Raw genomic sequence first — 24,277 nt, 5'->3', positions numbered from 1 at the left:
ACCAGCTCTGGACCTGTATCATAAAATGATTAAAAATACACACAGGGCCAGCAGGTAATAGGGATGGGAACTGGACAATTGGACTTTATTTCATAGAGAATGGAATATAAAAATAAGAAGGTATACAATCCCTAAAACTATACAAAGCACTAATCCAGTCACGACTTGAATCCTGTGGACAGTTTTGGTCCCTTTCTGTCAGCAATGGTAATACAGACATTGGAGGCAGCCTAGAGCAGGTTCACTAGGTTGATTCCAGGTTCAGAGGAATTCATTGACATTTAGAATAATGAAAGGCAGGCTTATTCAAATGTACAGGCTTCAGAGGACTTGACAGGGTAGATATGGAAAGATTGTTCTGAACTAACATCTCGCAAAGAATGCATTTTGTCTCCTTTGTGGAGTGGGATCTGCAACTTTTAGTACAAAGCATCAGTATCAATGTTTATAGTTAATCACGGACTCAAATATGACTCAGGTAATAGACGAGGTGCCTTTGGGTAAATATAACGTGATGGCTGAGTTAGCCAGGCTTGATCAAGGAACATGCTGTGATATCCTCTGAAACTGACGTACATATCAAAACATATTCTCAGAACAAGGTACAGCACCAATTTTCCCAAACATAGACATAGATATCTCTGAGCTTTATGACAGAACCTTGACTAGTGATGTAGCTTGGCAATCACATTGAATAACAAAGGTTTGAGCCACTGGCATGTAACTTTGACCATGTGCAATTTGTCTTTGATGTTGAATTTATTTCCTAACTTATCTATACATTTAATCAAGGAGCGGACCAGGTCAGCCCTGCTGGAGACTCTCTACGAAGAGCTCCATGTAAACAGTCAGGCAATGATGGGCCTTAGCAACGAGGATGAAAAGATTGAGAATGGAGGGAGTGGAGGAGGAGGAGGTTTCTTTGAATCCTTTAAGGTAATGTCACCTTTTATCAAATGCACTTCATTAGGTTCACATGCAATTACTCTTGTTTACTTACGTAGCTTATTCATATTATTTTGCTTAATTTAAAATTGCTGTGAATGTTCTTCCATGAATTTACAAAACAATGTTTCTGTGGTGCTGATATTTTTTAAATTTGCATTGATGATGCAGATTATGAATCTGATTATACAACTTAATATAAATATGTGAAAACCTATTTTTTCATTGATTAACTCATGCAAGTGAGAAATTTTCTCCCTTGACAATCCCATGATGTTTTTCTCTTCATTATACTGAAGAAATTAGAAAATTTAACTGATGTTCTGTCTATTCTTGAAGCAATGCTTTATTGCAACATCTAAAAGAATTTGAAAATTAACTATGCATTGTAATGTAGAGTCACTGTGATGTGTGTTTGATATATGGTTAAAAAGCATCGAATTATCAACAAAAAGCAGTTAATTATTTAGCTCAGCTTCTAGCAAAGATTGTTAACCTGAAGTATTGTAAACAAACCATGCACCTACTTCATATGTCTATGTTTTAACTCTTTGACCAGGTCCAGGAAAATTCTTGGATCTCTCAACTTTCAACTTTTGTAAGTTTTAAATATGTGGTATCCCTGATTATAAACGCATTACAGCTACTTGTGAATCCGGAAAAGAATTATTACTGTAATATTACCCAGCTAACTAAAACAAACATTAGAAAAATATCCAAATGAGCTATTTTAGCCTATTTACCTTTGTCTGATCCTTATGTGCTTCACTTTTAATGTTTTCTGATTTCTTTTGATGCTCACCCAGTCATGCTTTGTTCTGTATCCTGTCTCCCACCATCTATCTTGGTGGTAAGAACACAGGATGAGTAGGATATAGGCAGAGAAACATGCCATTTAGCCCAACCAGTCCATGATCCATTCCAGCCCCTTCCCATTTTTCCTAATTTTTTTTCTATCATTGTAACACACTCTTCCCTCCTTTCTCATATTCTAGTCTAAGCTCCTTTTAAATGCATCCCTACTATTTACAACTTACAAATGTTGACATTCGGAAGAAGATTTTCCTTTGTTTGTTAATAAAACGGTTTTACAGTTTTACTGGACCTCGAACAGCAGGGTAATCAGATGAAGGTCAGGAATATAGAGCTAATCAGGTATTCTGAATCCAGATAGTGAAGCAGGAAACCAGACACTGATCTTTTACTTCACTCGAGATTTAAAGAATGTAATGTCTGCTTCCTCCCCAACAACACCTGGAAGTCTCTCTTTACATGTGCTTAAGATATTTAATCAATGTCTTCCCCTGTATGTGCTTCACCTTAAAATGAACATGCCATTAACGTCACCACAGTACAGATGTGACTTCCAATTTTACAATTATGTGCTGCATCCAAACGCAGACAGTTGCGTACTGAGGTGTTACATACTGTAAGTGATATCACAGTCTACATCACCCAACTGAATAAAGTCATCCATTCCATCTCTTCATTGTCCTTTACATAGAGAAGGGAATTACAGCTAATGTAAACACTCATGAAGTATTGAGTGTTTCAATTTCAATTATAATATTTACATACACATTTTACCAGAATTGAGATGTGTGCATCTATAGATGTGTATGGAGGGTAATTCTAGCCTAATACTGAGAGCAGGAAATCCACAGGATTTGTAGTTTACTAATTTTACACCTTATTCAAAATGACACATCAGCAGAGAGTAAATTCAGCCACATCATAAAAACTATTTACCCAATTGCCTCAGTTTTCCAATGGATGTTTTAGATTAAAGCTTTATGCATAATCTTCATCTTGTAGGAAAAATTGCTGCTGCTTCATTTCCACAATGTATATCCATGAGCCTGGGAAGGAAGTGATTGACCAACCAGTGATAATGTCCCAGTGAACACGTTTGATCCTCCTTTTAAAATGCCTCAGTGCACAATGTGAGGCCACTATGCAATGTCTTTGTTTCTCTTGTCTGAGCTATTCAGGCTCACTGTTAGACATTACAGTTTCAAACACGTATGGGTCAGTAATATTGTACAATAAGAAACCTTTGACATTGTTCAAGCATTGTGTCTGGGCGCTAGGGGATCTGCTGCATAAGTAGGAGTGAAGTTAACAGCAGTTTTGCTCGAAAATGGCAAGTTTGTGAATTTCTTCCACAAATATTCTTATCCTTCCCCCATCGATGTATTGTTGGTCACCAGTGGGATCCAGGCATCATTGTCAAGGTCAGTAATCACCCCCTCAGCAATTAGCCTCCGAGGGTTAGCCTGTTAGTTGTCACTCCTTTTCTGGCTGTCCACTCCAAACATCAATGTTTTAATTATTTTCGCAGTTTGCTGTTCCTTCCCCTGCAAGTGCTAACCTCTACTGAATTACATTTGCCCAAAGCCTTAGGCTATCTCATTTGGCTGCCTGTTCACCCCCTGTGACCCCCCCCCCCCCCCCAAGACCATGACTTATATGAAGCTAACAGCTGCTATAATCTATTTTAAACAGTTGTACAAAGTCCAGATCTCTCCCAGGGCCTGACAGCGTAAGGCATGTAATGGAGAAGGATGGAGTTTTTTCTATTTGATTTAGGAAGTTAAAGATTTATCATTTGTGAAGTTGGTCTGCAGTTCTATTACAAAGTACTGCTAATGGGATACCCTCTGTACAAGTTAACTGAGGGGCTATCTACTCTCACTCACTTAAAGTCAGAACAACTTTGTTATTTTGAAAAAAAAGGCTTATTTCCGCACGTCCTGGAAATTAGCAAAGCTGTACATTGGTTCACAAGCCACTTCAGCTTGCTCAGACCTGTTATGACATTGCTGAAGCAGGTTGAACTTCAACTCAGGCCTCCCTGCTCAGTGTGGCACCGCAACAACCCCTACTACTTTCTTTCTGACTAATTAATCACATTAAAAACATTTGTTGCCTTTAAAATCACCCTCAGGAAAATATTTGTCTCTTCCGATTCCAACAATAAAATTCTTATGATCTCTAAGATTGCTAATTTAGGAACAATTATTGCTTGACTGAAGAGTCTTGTGACCTGGTCCGAAAACAGCAGTATCTGGACTGAGACTAGACCCATTTCATGCAGCATTAAACCTGACACTTAAAACAAGAGCTTTATCAGTAATATCATGGCTTGTAAATACAGTCAGTCGTGGCTTGATGCTGCTCCCTTCAGCAATGAGACACAAGTTGATTGTATCAATGGGTATTGCCCCATATATCACATGGAGTATTTAGACAGGGCTCCCACTGAAACAGTGCACAGAACTGAATTTACAAATATCGATGGAATGTTTAAATTAATGTAAAACTAATGTTGCTGAATATTTAATTATGTTTATTAGAAATTGAATATTGGATCAATCAAACACTTGTTCTCCCGAATTGTAGCTGAAAACAAATTAAGTAGAACAGAGCAATGTATCTGTATCCATATCTTAAACTGAATTGAAGTGTGAACACTGCCTCGATCATGATGCCGAGACATTCAGTCTTGTCTTTTCTAATTTAGTGTATAAATCTCTCTTTCCTGTAAATGCTTGAGGTCACTTTTGGCGCAGTGTTTCTTTCAATAAAAATACAAATTTTCAAGATAAATGAAGTTGAGTTAAAATAATTTTAATATGAAGATTTGATAGATAACATTACATGCAGTTTAACACCCAAAAGTCTTGTTTATTCAACTGTTTGAATTAGATTATTAATCAGTGTGGATATTAATGGTTAATACAAAAACGTATTTTGCACTAGACTTCCCAGTATATATCAAGTTTTGACAATTCAGTTCTGAATTGTGCTTTAACACATTTGCAATTCTGTAGGCAGTGAATGATTTTCAATTCCCTACTGGTTTAGGGAGATGCACATGTTGCATCTGCCTTTTATGTGCATCAGTCTGTTTGTTGTGTGTGCTGGAGCTGTCCTGGTCTGTAGCATGTTTGCATCTGATCTCCTTGGCACTTAAGATAGTGCATGCAGTACTGGTTACTCACTTGTATATACTTGCCTGAGCTTCCTTTTGGTTCTACCCCCTGGTTCTTACAGAGGCTGCATCTCTTTTGATCTCCCTCACAGTCTAGTGAAAACATGTCTGTTTGATCACCTTTATGATCAAGAGCACCTAAAACTAATCTCCTTGATAGTTTATCAAACTTGCATATGAGTTTATACCTCCCTGGTGATCTGATGCATGTGGCTGAGTCTTGTTGGTGAGCTGTGATGAGTGTAATCATGTCTAGTCATGATGTCATGCAACAGATATACATGTACCTGACTTCTATCAAGGATTGTTCTGAAAATGGATCAGTAAGATCACCTGTGTCTCGGAGTCGGCTAGAGAAACACTGTTCTCTAAAGCCTCAAATTTGGATAGTTTATCAGTTTAGACAATTTGAATTCATTGCTGCAAATCATCTCTAAATGTTTATGTAACGGAAAAAATGTCTTTAGACACTAAAGATCAATTTGCCAAAGCATCTTTTGTGTTGAAATAAAGTTATCAGATCCTTAGCAGCTGCCTTTAAAGATGAGAGATTGTGAAAAGGCAATCAGCTGACAGTCTCACCAGCCTTCCATCATACAGGAGATTGTGCTCACCAATGATAAGGTTATATAGCTGTGATTGTTTTGTCTGTCGCATGGAGATCTACTTCAAGCTTGAAATGCATCAGTAGCAGAGATCATTGCCTTCCAGGATCATGAGAGTAAGTTACAATTTTGAAAAAGAAGTCTGACCAACTCTGAAACAAAATTGGTTTTACATAGAGGACCTACAATATGTGCTGTCATATGATAGAAATTGGTAACTTTTGGTATTTAATTTGACAGATTGAGTCTCGGGGAGCTCGGCTGTATTCGAAGTACCAAAACTGATGAGGAAGATCTGTGCTCCGAAACTTTTCCAATAACATTCCAGTCCCCACTGTTCATAGAAAAGCATGTTCACCAGCTTACATAATGACCGATGTAATGTGGCAGCATTAACCAATTAAATCTCATTTTAATTCATTGGCTGGCTTTCAGTGGATGCTGCCCCTTTTATTCCACGAGAATCACCATCAGCAGTTCTGCTGTTTATTAGTTTAAAATTGTATATTCATTGGCTTCAATAAGGTGGAAATAAAATGTTATTTTTCAAGAGAATACACTTTATAAAATCGCTACTTTAAAGGATAAAGAAACTGCAGGGGGCCAGTGTAAGATATCAGTGCTTGATATCAAGCAGAGGCCAGCTTTGTCTTACTGTCTCGTTGGGATCTGTGAAAGTAACAAAGTTTAGAGAGATGAGGAGTAAAATGAGAATGGTCAAGAGGTAGTGTTCAGGGATCTGAAACACTTATTTAAAAATGAAGCAGAAATGGAAATGTAAGGGAGCTGAGGCCGACGTCAGTAAAGATCTTTTATTACATTTATCGCAACCCAGTGAGAAGCACGTGTGTGAGTAAAACCCACCATTTCTGTCTGAAGTAAACAAATTTAAAATGCTAGAACCATATACTTTGAAATTACCATTGGATTGGAGGCTTGGAGCATAGTAATAGGCTACAGACATGCAGCTTGAGGACTAGAGGAAGCATGATCATTAAAAAGCCAGGACGATGTTTCAACTTCACTGTGCTATCTGGAACAGAAATAAATACCTGCTGGAACGGTGATATTTGCAAAAGTAAAGTTCTTCCATAATTAAGTAAATTTACTTGAAAGAGTCACTATCAGGAGTTTGGCGAGAAAAAGAGAGACTTTTAGAGCCCCATAAAACTGAAGTTTGAGTTAATTAAAAGATCTGTAGGTATTATTCAATAAATATTGGGCTACCATTGAACCTGACTGCTGGTATGAAATAAGATAGCGGGCAATAATGGAATGTCTACTTTTGGAAACTGGTGCAGTTCAGTGAATGGGTACATTTTGTCAACCAAAGGGGTCATACTGGATTTCAGCATAAAGAAGATTTTGACCATTCTGACGTCTCTGCATTATATAAAGCTCTAGAATCTAAACACATGGACTTCCAATAAAGACTTCAGTAGCAGTGGGGTGGACTTGTTGGGCCGAAGGCCTGTTTTCACTCTGTAGGGAATCTAATCGAATCAAAAACATTCTCCATGGATTGTCAAAGATAACAATAATTGTTCTTAACTGAATATAAGTCTGATGTGCCACTTGCTCAGAGTAAATTCCTAACACTGGATGAATCATTCATCTTTGTTTCCATAAAGTAAAAAATGGGGATTAGATGAATTTCTCATTCTCCAAATACAACTGCTGCTGTCCATATTAAAATAATTCAAGACAATCCATTAAACATGACATATGACTGATTAAGGTGGACGAACAGGAGGCTGGAAGAACACAGCAGGCCAGGCAGCATCTGGAGGTAAGGAGCCGTCAACGTTTTGGGTATTGCCTGAACTGAGGAACTGAAGAAGGGTAATACCTGAAACGTTGCCTGCTCCTTTCCTCCAGAAGCTGCCTGACCTGTTCTGTTCTTCCAGCCTCCTATTTGCCTACCTTGGATTCCAGCATCTGCAGTTTTTTTGTCTCTATATGACTGATTAACCCTTTCTTATTCAGCGGGTGATTAGAAGTCGAAGCCAGTCGATGGATGCCATGGGTCACAGCAGTAAGAAACAGAACACTGTCTCTACGAGTCACAGTGGCAGTTTCACCCACAACACAGGAGAAACCATCAAAGGCCCTAGCATTGTAAGTATCAGCCCCCTTTAGACTTACACACAATGACATCATAAGGCAGTATAAGTATAGCAATCAGCAATATAACTTCAAAACCCAGCTCTTGGAATTGTTTAACCCTTTAAATGCACAGTTAGCACGTCTGAGGCAAACAAAGTACATTCTAATCTAATTGTAACAGAATCCTGAAGAATCAGAATTCTTTTGTTACAATGAGGTCCGCATTCCAGTGAATATCTCACGGTATAGAGTGAAAAGATAAAGTCGTATGTCACATGACAAAGTCAGCATCCAAGATCTGCCAGTATTCTGAGGAACAGTTAGCCATGGATGATTTTGTACGGATATATTGAAAATAAAGAATATGTTGTCACTGTTACCGTAACTGAAAGAACTTTGCTCCAAATGTGTTATTTTTCTACAATATCATCACTAACAACAGTGTTATAACTGAGGCTCATAACATGAGTAGAAGCTATTGAACTTATCGTGCTATTTATATATCGTCTATAAATTATTTAGGGCATAACATAGAAATGCAGTTTTTTCTTCCTTTATTGTGGCTGGCACAGGATTGTTCTGAACAGCATGACTGCTTCATTAAAAGTTTTTTGGATATACTTTCATTTCAGTATCTTGCAGAACACAAACACTAAGATATCAGTGTTTCCATTGCATTTGCTAAGTTGCTTTGGTGGCTGTGTTTCACTCACGCTCACAAGGTCAGGAGTTCAAGGTCAAAGTCAGCCTGCCTCACCTGGACTGCACCTGGGCCTGTACACATTCCAGATGACAGGAGATGTTGACAGGACCCTACATTTCCAATTGGAACGAAGGTGATTCCCATCTGTCATTAAAATGCCCACAAGATGTGAAAGGGTTAACAGAACAGGGTGAACAATAAATTTGGTATCTTTTCAAATCCTTTGAAGAGTTGGAGTTGGCCACTCGGTCCCTCAATGCTGCTCCACCATTTTAAAAAGATGTGGAGGTGCTGGTGTTGGACTGGGGTGGACAAAGTCAGAAGTCACGTGACACCAGGTTATAGTCCAACAGTTTATTTGAAACCACAAGCTTTTGGAGTCTCTCTCACTGCACCTGGCTAAGGGGCTGTACTCAGAAAGCTTGTGTCATTTCAAATAAAACCCGTTGGATATAACCAGGTATCATGTGATTTCTGATTTGAAAAGGAAAGACATCTGCTCAAGTGCCTGAATTTCACTTGCCTGCCCATTTCCCTTCATCTGTTTAATGACAAAAAAATCCTGAGATGTGATCAGAGTCTTAGCATCAGACTAAGCATCCGTGACTTACCAAAACCAGGAACTCCAAACATTCACCACCTTCAAAGGGAAGATGTTTTCTCTCAATTCAACTCCAAAACTTTATCTGAAGATATTGCTCCCAGTTCGGAGCTCTCTGACTGACTGAGCCAGAATCTTAGCTGCAGCAGATAATGCAAAAGGTCAGAGGTCATTGAGTTGATGGGCTTCAGATACTTAGCTATCATAACAACACCTACTTCCTTTAGAATCATTTCAGAGCTTATTCCTTCAACATCCTACCCAAAAAACCCACTCAAATATCAACCACAATTTGTATAGAACTGTAGAATCCCTATGGTTTGGAGACAGGCCATTAAGCCCATTTGAGTCCACCAACCCTCCAAAGAGAATTCAACTCAGACTCAAACCCCCTTACCCTATTCCAGTAACCCTGTATATCTCATGGCCAATCCACCTAGCCTGCACATCTTTGTGACTGTGGGAGGAAACCAGAGCACCCAGAGGAAACCCACACAGTCACCCGAGGGTGGAATTGAACCCAGGACCCTGGTGCTCTGTCCACATTGTATGATAAAGCTTTTCCTGGTATAGGTCTGGAACTTGCTTTGGTGAACCAAAAGATGCTTTTATAAATGTCTAAAGAACTAAAGGATAACCAAGGCAAATTGGGGGCTGTCTGGAGATTGCAAAGGCTACCTGCATGCAGGGTGGAAGATATTGCTATGGTTCTCAATGACTGTTTTACATCTGCCATCACAAAAGAAGGAGACAACGTAAGCACTGCAGCTAAGGAGGAATTTTAAATATTGACTGGCATAAACATTAATGTGTTCAGCATCTTTGAAAGCAGATAAACTGCCAGACCAGGATGGAATTTACCCAGACGGCAGAGGTCTAGGGATTATTTTCCAATCCTTTCTGCCTACAGACCTGGTGCCAGAAAACTGGTGGATTAATAACATGTCATGGTTGTTTAAAATTGAAGGAAGGAAAATGCCAAATGGTGACTGTAGTCCGACCTTGGTAGTGGGCAAATGTTCGGAAGTATTTTGAAGGAGCACATGGTTTTACAAAGATATCATAGACAGAAGCTAGGTATTCCCTTATTGCCAGCAATCTGTATGTTTTGTTACAAGAAAGGGGTCTGTTTTCTTACTCTTGGATTAAACATTACAAAGAGTGGACAATTTGGCCCTTCATGCTCTGTGTACCTTCAATAAGAAGTTGCTGGCCTGTTAGTGTTATGAATTCTACATTCCCACTGACTGTTGATGACCTTTGATTCCCCTGCCTAACAAGAATCCATCCAAAAATAATCAAAGATCCCCATCTCTGCTGTCTCCTGATAGAGTTCCAAACTCAAGAACTCAAGTACAGGGCTAATGGTAAGATTCTTAGCAGTGTAGATGAGCAGAGAGATCTTGGTGCCCATGTACACAGATCCTTGAAAGTTGCCACCCTGGTTGACAGGGCTGTTTAGAAGGCATACAATGTTTTAGCTTTTATTAATAGAGGGATCGAGTTCCGGAACCAAGAGGTTATGGTGAAGCTGTACAAAACTCTGGTGCGGCCGCACTTGGAGTATTGTGTACAGTTCTGGTCACCGCATTATAAGAAGGATGTGGAAGCTTTGGAAAGGGTGCAGAGGAGATTTACTAGGATGTTGCCTGGTATGGAGCGAAGGTCTTACGAGGAAAGGCTGAGGGACTTGCGGCTGTTTTCATTAGAGAGAAGAAGGTTGAGAGGTGACTTAATTGAAACATATAAAATAATCAGAGGGTTAGATAGGGTGGATAGGGAGAGCCTTTTTCCTAGGATGGTGACGGCGAGCACGAGGGGGCATAGCTTTAAATTGAGGGGTGAAAGATATAGGACACATGTCAGAGGTAGTTTCTTTACTCAGAGAGTAGTAAGGAAATGGAACGCTTTGCCTGCAACGGTAGTAGATTCGACAACTTTAGGTACATTTAAGTCGTCATTGGATAAGCATATGGACGGACATGGAATAGTGTAGATTAGATGGACATGAGATCGGTATGACAGGTCGGCACAACATCGAGGGCCGAAGGGCCTGTACTGTGCTGTAATGTTCTAAGTAATCTATGTAAACTCGTGGAGAGAAAGAATTTTGCCTCAACTCTGTCCTGAAAGGGCAACCCCTGTCAATTTAAGCTCCTAGTTCTGGATCAACCCACAAGAGAAAATGTCATTTCCACATCCAACTGGTTAAGACTGTACAGGATCTTATACATTTCAAACAGGGCCCCTCTTGCCCTTCTAAAATGCAATGAAAACAAGCTACGCATTTCAGGTGTCAGTCTGATAAAACTGCTCTGAACTATCTCCATCACATTTACTTCCTTCCTTTAATAACAAGATCAAAAATACACTGTTTAATTGTGGCACCTAATTGAATTATCCAGAAGCAAGCCTTTGTGAGTTTGAAAATAAAGAAATTTCTCCCACACTTATCAAATTAATTGTAACACTGATGCCATTGATGTATTGGAGAAAGAGTTGTGGGTCAGACCCGGGATAGGTCTGGAACAGGGAACGTTCCATGTATCTCATAAAGAGACAGTCTCCCAGACACCTCCTCCTATCTCCCCCGGAACAAACAGACAGGCATAACTGGGGGCCATGCAGGAGAAGTTAAAGGAGGAGTTGTTCAAAGTGATGGCGAGCCCAGCCAGGTGGAGGAGGCTGGTGGTGGATGGGGTCGGTTCAGACCTTTGCTCCAAGAAGAAGCAGAGAGCTCTGAGCCTGTCCTGACGTGGGGTGGATGTGTAAAGGGATTGCATATCCACGGTAAAGAGGAGGAGGCTGGAGCCAGCGAACTGGAAATTCTGAAACTAATGTAAGGTGTCAGAGGAACCATGGATGTAAATGAGAAGGAACTGGACAAGTGGAGAGAAAAATCAAGTTGAGGTAGGAAAATATAATTTCTGTGGTCAGAAACAAGAAGAAACAATGAGACTACCTGGGCAGGCCTGTGTGAGGTTTTTGGGGAAAAGGCAAGGGGCTGTACAGGGCTGGGCACAATGAGCTGGGAGGCTGTCAGCTGAGATAAAGGTTGGTGACCATTGTAGACAGAACAGCCTAATGCTGGGATCATGGTCAAGGAAGTGTCCAAGAGCTGGCACTGTAGAGATCAGTGTGCCAAACTACAACAGCAGCATCCGTGTCAGCAGGCTTGATGACAAATGCAGGGATGGAGCTGAGAACACGGAGTACAGTCAGTTCACAAGGAGGTAGGTTCCAGTGGGTAACAAGGCTGAGAAATTAAGGTGACCGATGGCATACCAGCAGTTCTCAATGAGCCAGAGGGAGGATTCCAGGTGGGGGGAAGGTGTTGATGGGCGAAGAGATCTGTGGCTCAGGAGAGAAATCCAAAGAAATGGACACAGAGACAATGGAAGAAAAGTTCAACGTCATTTTGTGCCCAAAATTCATTGGGATAGAGGTGCAGAGGGTTAAAACTCAGACATTTGTGGAAAACAGAACATTCAGCATCAGACAGCAGAAGGTCAGAAGGGATAGTAAATACCCTACAAGTAGTGGGATCAGGAGAATGGATGGAGTCAGAGGGAACTGGGTAGGGGAGGAAGGTGCCAGAGTGGTATAGGTCTCTCAGAGTTGTTCCAGATTGCATTCCTCGAAGCTTGAAAGGAAGGGAATAAGTTTCTTGTTAGAATGTTGAATGAGCCAGAGAATGAAGTGAAACCAGGATCAGGACTGCTCCGAGCCGGCATGAGGTGGCGCTGATGTAGAAAGAGGTACAGAATGAGCATGGCACTGAGTGTGGATCTCAGGATGCAGTGAGAATAGCTCTCTGAGGAGCTCTGTAGTGTTTGAGTTTATTCCAACATCCTGTGTTGCAGGTTAACAATTCTGAGGTTCACCCCATCTGGTCTGAGAGAAACTATCATCTGAAAAGTGTCCAATCACTCCTGCCTGCCGGTCATTGAGTTCTTATCTCCCCTTTTGGTCAGAATGCACCCTACAGACAGACAGGAGATTCCATTAGAGTTAATAGGAACTGCAGATGCTGGAGAATCCGAGATAACAAGGTGTGAAGCTGGATGAACACAGCAGGCCAAGTAGCACCGTAGGAGCAGGAAGGCTGTTGTTTCGGGCCTAGACCTTTCTGAAGAAGGGTCTAGACCCGAAACATCAGCCTTCCTGCTTCTATGATGCTGCTTGGCCTGCTGTGTTCATCCAGCTCTACACCTTGTTATCCAGGAGATTCCATTGTCATTTTGTGTTGACCCAGCCTTAAACAGAGAGGTGTGAGAATGTGTGTTCATATTTGATTAGGGTTTGCTTTCACATGTGGTACTGTCTGAAGCTCAAATGTCAAAGGTCACACACATTGCAGCAGCCAGGCACAGTACAGGCCCTTCAGCCCTCGACGATTTAAAGGGTGTTTGTATCTAGTTTTTAAAACTATTGAATTAATGTTCTTACTGTGATGTTTCTGTATTGGCTGAGACAGAAGGGAAAGTACAGTTTGATCCATTTATTGGAGCTTTTTGAGGATGTAAGCAGGAGGATGGCCAAAAGGAACAAGCAGACATAACACACTTATTTCCAAAAAGACATTCAATAATGTGCCAGTGAGACGGTTATAAGGCAAGATGACTGCTTGGGGAGTTGGAGGTGGCACATTAGCATGGATAGAGGATCTGTTAGCAGACAGGAACCAGGCAGGAGGGATAAATGGGACAGTGTCAGGTTGTTAGACTGTGACTAGTGGAGTGTTGCAAAGATCCATGCCGGGTCTCAGTATTTATGATTCATGGCAGTGACTTGGACAAAAAAGAGTTAACTATTCACCTTTACAGACGATACAAAGAAGGGTGGATATATAAATTGTGAGAAAGACACATAGCCTGGAAAAATATAAAGTTTGTCTGAGTGGACAAGAAGACGTGAGGAAGTGCAAAGTTAGCCAGTTTTCTTGCAAGAATAGAAAAGCTGAATATTTTAAAATGTATGAAACTTTTAAATGTTAGTTTTCTGAGAGACCTGGGTGTGCACAGTTGTGTACATATACAGCAAGCAATTAGAAAGGTAAGCAGCATACCCTGTTTTTATCGCAAGGTGATTGGAGTACAAGATTAAAGACTTGTTGTAACTTTATGTGAAGCTGGAGGAACACAACAGGCCAGGCAGCATCAGAGGAACAGGAAAGCTGACATATTGGGTCGAGAGCCTTCTTCAGAATTTCAGAAGTTCAGTCTTGACCCAAAATGTTAGCTTTCCTGCTCCTCTGAATCAGAAACTGGCTTGCTTTGGATCAGAAACTGGTTTGTTAGATCAGAAACTGGCTTGCTGAAAGAAGACAGAGGGTGGTAGTTGATGGGAAATGTTCATCCTGGAGACCAGTTACTAGTGGTGTACCGCAAGGGTCGGTGTTGGGTCCACTGCTGTTTGTCATTTTTATAAATGACCTGGATGAGGGCGTAGAAGGATGGGTTAGTAAATTTGCAGACGACACTAAGGTTGGTGGAGTTGTGGAGAGTGAAGAAGGATGTTGTAGGTTGCAGAGAGACATAGATAAGCTACAGAGCTGGGCTAAGAGGTGGTAAATGGAGTTTAATGCAGACAAGTGTGAGATGATGCACCTTGGTAGGAGTAACCAGAAGGCAAAGTACTGGGCTAATGGTAAGATTCTTGGTAGTGTAGATGAGCAGAGAGATCTCGGTGTCCATGTACACAGATCCTTGAAATTTGCCACCCAGGTTGACAGGGTTGTTAAGAAGGCATACAGTGTTTTAGCTTTTATTAATAGAGGGATCGAGTTCCGGAACCAAGAGGTTATGCTGCAGCTGTACAAAACTCTGGTGCAGCCGCATTTGGAGTATTGTGTACAGTTCTGGTCACCGCATTATAAGAAGGATGTGGAAGCTTTGGAAAGGGTGCAGAGGAGATTTACTAGGATGTTGCCTGGTATGGAGGGAAGGTCTTACAAGGAAAGGCTGAGGGACTTGAGGCTGTTTTCATTAGAGAGAAGAAGGTTGAGAGGTGACTTAATTGAGACATATAAAATAATCAGAGGGTTAGATAGGGTGGATAGGGAGAGCCTTTTTCCTAGGATGGTGACGGCGAGCACGAGGGGGCATAGCTTTAAATTGAGGGGTGAAAGATATAGGACAGATGTCAGGGGTAGTTTTTTTACTCAGAGTAGTAAGGGAATGGAACGCTTTGCCTGCAACGGTAGTAGATTCGCCAACTTTAAGTGCATTTAAGTCGTCCTTGGACAAACACATGGATGTACATGGAATAGTGTAGGTTAGATGGGCTTCAGATTGTAATGCAGGTCGGCACAATATCGAAGGCTGAAGGGCCTGTTCTGTGCTGTAATGTTCTATGTTCTGTGTTCTGATGCTGCCTGGCCTGCTGTGTTCCTCCTGCTCCACACTATAGTATCTCAGATTCCAGCATCGGCAGTTCTTACTATCTCCATCGTTGTACTTTGTCGGGCTAGCAAAGACCCGACATATAGCTGTATTTAGGCCCCATTTAGAATATTGTGTCCAGTTTTGGGCCCCACACCTCAGGAAGGACATACTGGCCCTGGAGCATGTCCAGCGGAGATTCACACGGATGATCTCTGGAATCGTAGGTTTAGCATACGATGAACGGCCGAGGATCCTGGGATTGTAGTCATTAGAGTTTAGAAGGTTGAGGGGAGATCTAATAGAAACTTACAAGATAATGTATGGCTTAGAAAGGGTGGACGCTGGGAAGTTGTTTCCGTTAGGCGGGGAGATCGGACCCGTGGGCAAAGCCTTAGATTTGGAGGGGGTATATTTAAACGGAAATGAGAAGACATTTCTTCAGCCAGAGAGTGGTGGGCCTGTGGAATTCATTGCCACAGAGCACAGTGGAGGCCGGGACATTAAATGTCTTCAAAGCAGAGATTGATGAATTCTTGATCTCGCACGGAATTAAGGGCTACGGGGAGAGTGCAGGAAAGTGGAGTTGAAATGCCCATCAGCCATGATTTAAATGGTGGAGTGGACTCGATGGGCTTAATGGCCTTACTTCCACTCCTAGGTCTTATGGTCTTATACACTGCACGGACTGGTCTACATATTTAAGGAAGCAAATAATTGGACCAGGTGTAGTGAAGTGAAGGCTGACTGGATTGGTCCCTGGGTTGAGAGCTGACCTCTATTGGGAGGCTAACTGAATTAATAGAATGAGAGATCTCGTGGGAACTTCAGGATCCTGTAGGGTTTTCACAGCATCGATACCGAGAGGCTGCATCCCTCCCAGTGGGGAATCCAGAAACAGAATCACAGAATCAGGATAAGTGGTCAATCGTTTTGGAATGAGATGAAAAGAAAGATCGTGAATCTTTATCAATCTGTACTGCAGAGGGTTGTGGAAGCTCCATTGTTGATTTTATTTTTCAAGAGAAGAATAGAGAGGTTCTAATCTCTCAGGGAATTAAGGGATACAGAGAATAGACAGAATATAGAGTTAAAGCCAAAGATGAGCCATGATTGTATGGAACATGGTACAGCAGGATCAATGGGCAAATGGTCCACCATGCTCCTGACTCTTGTGTTTTCACAGGCTGTGTAAATCGGCCTTTAGTGACGTTAATCAAGCAGAGCATGTACTTAAGGTATTAGTTAGTTGCAGAATTCTTTTGAGGAGGAACAAGGCTCATTTAAAGGATTTTACTTTGACATTTGACAAAATCCCACATGGTTCGGACTGGCCATGAAAATAAACTCCCATGAGATCCAAGAGAAAATTAGGCCCAAAGTTTACTCACTGGCAGGACACTAATGGTAATGATTAAAGTGTGTTTTAGTGACTGGAAACTGTTACCAATTGGTCTGTTTGGAGCACAGTACTGGGACCATTGCTTTTCATTGTATGGATCAATGATTTAGACTTTTAAATGTTTGGAGGTTGTAGATGAGACAAAAATTGGCTGTGTGGTTCACGGTGAGGAAAAAAGATTGATTACTTGATGAAGGTGTCAAAGGATTGATAAAGTGGACAGAAAAATGGCAAATGGAATTAATTCCTGAAGACATGTGCGATGATGCATTTGGAAGGTCAAACAAGGCCAAGTTTGGCTCCTGGGGACAGGTGTGGAAGACAGAAGGTCTATGGACTACATGTCCACAGATCCTTAAAGGTAGCAAGAGATCAGTTTTCACCCAGAGGATGAAGTTGATCTGAAAATCAAAGCCTGAAAGAATGCTTCATGCAGAACCTCTGCAGAGGGATAAGCCAAGACCTACCAGCACAAGTTAGATTGTGGCTTATGTACTAGCATAGACATGATGTGCTGAATGGTCTCTTGTGCTGTTACGTTTCTATTTTCATGCTCTGCGCTTGTGGTTTCAGCTAAATTATGGTGGTTTATCAACTTTATAGATTTTCATTGAGCAAATGAAACATTAAAAATGTGCTGAAGTGGTTAGTGATTCATTGAATCTGTCGGCGATCTAAAGTTCAAACATAAATAGTATTAAATGGTTTAAAATCCTTATTGTCTGCTTTCAGTTCCATCATCTTGTTTACATACTTGCAATTGCCCTCATTGGACTGTGTACTGTCAGCCTCTCATTGCACTTTATCTGGTAATTCCAGCTGAACAGACCACAACATATTTGGCAAAGCGACTGGTGGTTTAGAAAAGAAAGTGCTAATGTTTATGATAAGGAGCTGGGACTATGGAATAAACACAGAAATTTTGGAGAAACTTAGCAGGTCTGGCAGTATCTGCAAATGGAGAAATAAAGTTAATGTTTCAGGTCCATATCGGACTCGAAACATTAACTCTGTTTTCTCTCTCCGTAGATGCTGCCAGATCTGTTGAGTTTCTCCAGCATTCAGAGGTAGTAGGAACTGCAGATACTGGAGAATCTGAGATAACAAAGTGTGAGGCTGGATGGACACAGCAGGCCAAGCAGCATCGGAGGAGCAGGAAGGCTGATGCTTTGTGTCTAGACCCGATGCTGCTGGGCCTGCTGCGTTGATCCAGCTCTTAACCTTGTTATCTCCGATTCTCCAGCACTCTGTGTTTGTTTTGGATTTCCAGCATCAGCATGATTTTGTTTTTATTGGAACTGTGGAATGTTGGGTCTTTATTGGGATTTTGTTGGTCATGTTGATGGCTGGAATGTTGAATTCCTCTGTACTAGCCCACTTCTCGATCTTGATGGTTACTGAGAGATTGACAGCAGAAAAGTTTATGGTCTGAATTCCGAATGATCAAATAATAATCAAATAATCAAATTTTCCTCCTTTTCCACCAATCCTGAGAGCTCTTGTGCAGTGGTAGTGCCCCTACCTCTGATCCAGAAGGCCTGGTTTGTGGAGTCCCACCTGCTCCTGACGTGTGTGATAACATCCCTGAGCTGGTTGAAATGAAAATATGTTGCAACAATCCTGTGGGATTTGCGGATGCTGAGTGATGATCTAATAACCTGCCAACCTTCACCCTGTTAGGGCTAGGAATGGCCTCAAATTTAGGTCAGATTCTGTAATGCCCCCTTAATCTCGATTACAAAGTAGCATCATTGAGAAAAGAGCCACATTGCTAACCACATGAAGCACTGGCCTGTCTTGGGTTTAAGATCAATTAGAGGCAGTGGACCCTGACAATCTGTTGTGGAAAGGTTTTTATCAGCAGAGATCTGCAGTTATCATTACGTGTCATTTATATTCGTTGCTGTAGTAACCTTACAATATTTATTGGTTTTCTACAGTTTTACAGGTTAGTTTGCTGTCAGCTTAGGATTTAAACATCTGATTTTATTACCCTTTGCTATAGTAACTAATCAGTGCACCATATGTAATACCACAAGCAAATATTGTAAAACTAAGTTTTCATTTGTCCTTTGATGGCAAATGCCAGGGCTCAGTGCTTCACAGGACTGAAGCATTTTCTAAAACAACATGTGCTGCCAGCTCCTACCCCAGCTTTATGCAATCGCACAGTGTTAAGTGGGCAATGCCACCAACTGAGTGTTGATTCCAAAACAGCAGTTTTGATACCCAATGGTTAATTGACTGATGAACTATTCCCCTGGGAGAAATGATCACATCCATAAAACCAACCCAAGTGGCACAGTGAGATGGACATTTACCTTTCACCACTGTGCCTTGGGTTCAGATCCAGCAAATGCTAATGGGATTGAACTGCTCATAGATGTTTACAGCTCAAAAAGAGGCCATTGAGCCCATTGTGTCCATGCTATATAAGCTCATTTAACAGCTGTTGACCCATAGGCCTGGAGATTATGGCAATGCACGTGAATATCTAAATATTGCTCAAATGTTACACGTGTCTCTGACTCAACCACCGTCTTGGGCAGTGAGATCCAGACTCCCACCATCTTCTAGGTGGAAGAAATTCCCCGCAAATCTCCTCTTAACCTTCCACGTGTTAATCAAAATCTATGCTCCCAGTTATTGACACCTCTCTTAAGGCAAATAGGGCCTCCCTATCCAACATATCTTTGCTTCTCTCAATGTTAGTCACGCCTATTAAAGCAACTTTTGTTGCTCCAAGGAAAACAACTCCAGCCTCTCCAATCTTTCCTTGGAGCTCAGCCCCTGTGTTCCAGGCAGAATCCTGGCGAATCTGTCTGCACCCTCTCTAGTGCGATCATATCCTTCATCTAACATGGTGATGAGAACAGCTCACAGTACTTCACTTGTGTACCAACCAATGTTTTATACATTCCCATTATAACCTTCTTGCTCTTGTGTGTTCTGTGCTTCAGCTAATAAGGTCAGTTTATCCCATATTCCTCCCTAACCTGGTGTGGTTGGTTGGCTCGCCGAGCTGATTCGTTATTTCACAGACATTTCATTACCCTGCTGGGTAACATCATCAGTGCAGCCTCCGATGAAGCGCCGCTAAGTTTTCCCACCTGTTATTTAAATTCTGGTGTCCGTTGAGCTGGATGACCTCATTTCCGGTTTCCCTTTGCAGCAGAGAGTATATGGGGTCTAGCTCGATGTGTTTGTTGATGACTTTCTTCATGGAGTACCAGGCTTCTAGGAACTCCCGGACCTGTCTCTGCTTTGCCCATCGTGCAAATATGTTAGAGGAATTATGTGCCAAAAACTTTATTCCTTGAAGCTACCAACTCAGACTGGACAACGGACCTAGAACAAGCCATCATCAGGGACAATCAATGGGTAGCTCAACGGACTCCAGAGTTCAAATAATAGGCAGGAAAACACAACAGCGCTTCATCGGAGGCTGCACTGATGGTGTTACCCAGCCGGGTAATGAAACGTCTGCGAAACAACAAACCAGCTCGGCAAGCCGACCAACCTCAGCATCCACAACTCGAGCTCCAAATATACTCCAAAATCCTTCTTAACCTCCCTAATCTGTCTGCCTTGCTCCCTTTAGGGATGTGTGGAAACACATGCCAATATCTGATCTTCAGTACATTCTTAACCAATATATGAATTGGATAAGAGTAAACGATAGTGACTTTTAAAAGACATCTTGACAAATACATGAATAGGATGGGAATAGAGGGATACGGTCCCCGGAAGGGTAGGGGATTATAGTTGTGACAAGCAGCAGGTCAGTGCAGGCTTGGAGGGCCAAAGGGCCTGTTCCTCTCCTGTAATTTTCTTTGTTCTTTGTTTCATCTAGCGCCCAGACTCACTCACGTGTTTTACCTTGAAATTCCACCTCTGATTCTCTCCCTTAACCACGTGTCAGGATTTCATTCCCTGCACCAATCTGCTTTAAATAAGTGGAGGTGATAGCATAGTGCTATTGTAACTGGGCTAGAATTCCAGATAGACAGGTCATGTTTCCAGTTCGAATCTTACCACACCAAATGGTGGGAAGTGAATTCAGTGAAAAAAAAATCTGTATTTAAATGTTTCAATGATGAGCATGAAGTGGTTGTTGACTTATGCCTTTTACCATATGTGGCCTACATATGACTTCAGACCCAGGGCTGATGCTTCATTGCCTTCTGAAAGGGCTGAACAAGCCACTCAGTTGAATCAGTCACTCTGAAGGAAAATAGAAATGAAACTAATCAGACCACCTGGCATTGACCAAAGCACCAGAAATGATGGCAGCAAAAACAGCCCTGTCCTCTTCAAACTAACATCTGGGGGCTAGTGCTAGAATTGGGGAGAGCCGTCTCACTAACAAGTCAAGCAACAGCCTATTGTAGTCATTCTCACAGAATCATACCTTACAGACAATATCCTAGACACCACCATCGCCATCCCTGGATGTGACCTGTCCCAGTGGTGGCACAATGGGATACAGTCAGGAGGGAGTGCCCTCCGAGTCACTGAGTCCACACCACACAAAGTCTCAAGTCATTAGGTCACACCTGGGCAAGGAAACCTCCTGCTGATAACTGCATTCTGTTCTCTCTCGGCTGATGAATCATTGCTCCTCCATTTTGAGCAACGCTTGGAAGAAGCACTGAGAGTGGCAGGAGTGCAGAATGTACTTTGGGTGGGGGATTTCAATGTTCACCACCAAGAGTTACTCACTACCAACACTACTGATTGAGCTGCTTGGGTACTAACAGACACAGCTTGGTCTGCAGCAGGTGGTGACAGAACCAACAAGAGGGACAAACATAATTGACCTCCTCTGTATCAAACTGCCAGCTTCAGATGCTATATCAGTAAGAGTGACCATTGCACAGTCCTTGTGAAGATGAAATCCCACCTTCACATTGAGAATAACCTCCATCGTGTTGTGTAGTACTATCACTGTGCTAAATGGGACAGACTTTGAACAGATCTAGCAACGCAAAACTACATATCCAATGAGATGCTATGGGCCATCAACAGCAGCAGAATTGTACTCCAGCACAATCTGTAACCACATGACCCAGCATATCCCCAACTCAACCATTACCACCAAGCCAGGGGATCTACCCTGGTTCAATGAAGAGTGCAAGAGGGCATGATAGGAGCAGCAACAGGCATCCCTGAAGCTGAGGTATCAGTTCAGGCCTGGACCTGAAAGAGGTGCCAACCTGGTGAAGCCTCCAAACAGGACTAGTTGCATTCCAAACAGCGAAAGCAGCAAGTGATAGACGGAATTAAGCATTTGCGCAACCACAGACCATATTCAAGCTCTGCTGTCCTGTCTCATCAAATCCTGGCCTCAGCCAGTTTTTCTGATAAAGACAGGATCCAATTGGTGCAGCAATGTCAGAGTTAGTGTATTGCCTGGCTACAGAAAGACAGCTCACTGCCCACAAAACTACCGTCCTACAGCAAAAAGTACATTCAAGAGAGGATGGACTGAGAGCTAATGGAATAGAGCATCATCATCCAACATAAATTTACTAAAATTCCTCAGCTGCTGCTCAACATCCTTCAATATGAAGGTTAATCCTGCATTTGCCAGACAGTTACACAATTCACAGAAATGGCAACAACATTCTTCAGCATTCCCACCTTGTTTGTGTGGATTTCCATTGGGATTGCAGAATAATTCCAATTGATCCTTCAAGCCTGAAAAGAAAGAATCTTATTTTTTCTCCCTTTGCCCTGAACTCCATCACTGAATGAATGTGACCAGTCCTACTTCAGTCTGTTGGAAAATGAAGATCCATATGGGATTGTTGATGGCAACTAACATGTGGTGAGATGTAAACCAGGCTGAGGACATGTTTTTTCAAAAAAATGAAACTATGTGTATTGTAAATCTGAATGAAGACTGAAAATGCTGGTTATACTCAGCAGGTCACGCAGTACCTGCAGAGAGAAATGGCATTAATGTTTAAAGTCAATGATTTTTCATCAGAACACCCATTCTTTTCAGTTTAGCATCACCAGCCATTCCTGTATTGAGCCTCATGTTTCCTCTGATCTACAGTGTTTCTTTAAATTGTGTACAAAACAAGTAGAGAGTTCTTCCCATGAAATAACAGCATTGTAGAATGTCTTAGGCTGCACTATGTCTTCTCATCTTTTGTAACTATGAATTTGACTATAAGATAAAGGAGCAAATGAAGGCCATGCACCCCATCAAATCTGCCCTGCCATTCGTTGAGATCAATTCTGCTCTGATAATCTTCAACTCCTTTTCCTGCCCTATCCTCATAATTCTTGATTCCCTCATTGATTAAAAACCTGTTTATCTCAGCCTTGAATGTGCTTACTGACCCAGCCTTGATGGCCCTCTGTGGCAAAGGATTCCATGGATTGACGACCCTCCGAGAGAAAAATAGTGCACTATCATTATCCCAGTTTGAGATTAAGGTACCCGACGATGTAGTTAAAGCAGATCAATAATTATGACATACTGTGTGTTCACACTCAGTTATAATCTGTGCTGTCGGTAATCCATCAAAACAGGAGCAGGTTGCATCAGTGCAATCCTTTAGCAGAATTCAAAGCGAGCGTTAATTTTTTGTTTGTTGAAATGGTGCTATAAAATTAATCCAATCCGGACGCTCTCCTCATTGCTGATTGGCTCACCGCTGCTACTAGCCCCTTAGAGACAGATAACTTTTAAAAAGAAGTTTGAATTTCCAGTGACTAACTCAAAGAATTTCAGGACAAAATTTCATATTTTAATGTTTTAACTGTAAGAAACGAGCTAAAAGTCCACTTAGGCTGGGCTTGATTGGCTGCCTACTAAGTAAACTTCATAAAAAGAGATCCATTTTTAATTTGATAATACAACTGAAATCCTCATTCCACATTTATACATGATGCCATTCTCTCTGTCAAATTGTGGCCTTTACAGGAACCAATCCAAAGTTATTCCCAGCTTCCGAGATAATGGGAACTGCAGATGCTGGAGAATTCCAAGATAATAAAATGTGATAAAATGTAATAAAACCACGCATGGGCCCCAGCTATGCCTGCCTCTTTGTAGGTTACGTGGAACAGTCCCTCTTCCGCACCTACACAGGCCCCAAACCCCACCTCTTCCTCCGGTACATTGATGACTGTATCGGCGCCGCCTCTTGCTCCCCAGAGGAGCTCGACCAGTTCATCCACTTCACCAACACCTTCCACCCCAACCTTCAGTTCACTTGGGCCATCTCCAGCACATCCCTCACCTTCCTGGACCTCTCAGTCTCCATCTCAGGCAACCAGCTTGTAACTGATGTCCATTTCAAGCCCACCGACTCCCACAGCTACCTAGAATACACCTCCTCCCACCCACCCTCCTGCAAAAATTCCATCCCCTATTCCCAATTCCTCCGCCTCCGCTGCATCTGCTCCCACGATAAGACATTCCACTCCCGCACATCCCAGATGTCCAAGTTCTTTAAGGACTGCAACTTTCCCCCCACAGTGATCGAGAACGCCCTTGACCGCGTCTCCTGTATTTCCCG

At 41.9% G+C, this 24,277-nt stretch overlaps 1 protein-coding gene across 22 annotated transcripts in view; it reads left to right on the top strand.

The window, feature by feature from the left end:
• The window catches only part of rap1gapa (RAP1 GTPase activating protein a), a 599,377-nt gene that overhangs the window by 527,318 nt on the left and 47,782 nt on the right, over nt 1–24,277 (top strand). For 16 of the 22 annotated variants that reach the window (XM_059655569.1, XM_059655567.1, XM_059655576.1 and 13 more), the window contains 3 exons: nt 793–936; nt 1,505–1,543; nt 7,531–7,662. In XM_059655569.1, the coding sequence (XP_059511552.1) occupies nt 793–936; nt 1,505–1,543; nt 7,531–7,662 (315 nt within the window). Of the gene's footprint in view, nt 1–792; nt 937–1,504; nt 1,544–2,760; nt 3,319–5,784; nt 6,086–7,530; nt 7,663–24,277 lie in introns of those variants that run through there. The other 6 variants (XM_059655560.1, XM_059655564.1, XM_059655575.1 and 3 more) reach the window with 4 other exon arrangements.

The sequence above is a fragment of the Stegostoma tigrinum genome, chromosome 28 (genome assembly GCF_030684315.1).
Source record: "Stegostoma tigrinum isolate sSteTig4 chromosome 28, sSteTig4.hap1, whole genome shotgun sequence".
In the NCBI taxonomy this organism is placed as follows: Eukaryota; Metazoa; Chordata; class Chondrichthyes; order Orectolobiformes; family Stegostomatidae; genus Stegostoma; species Stegostoma tigrinum.
Note: the sequence above shows the minus strand (reverse complement) of the source record. Positions and strands in the feature narration are given on the sequence as shown.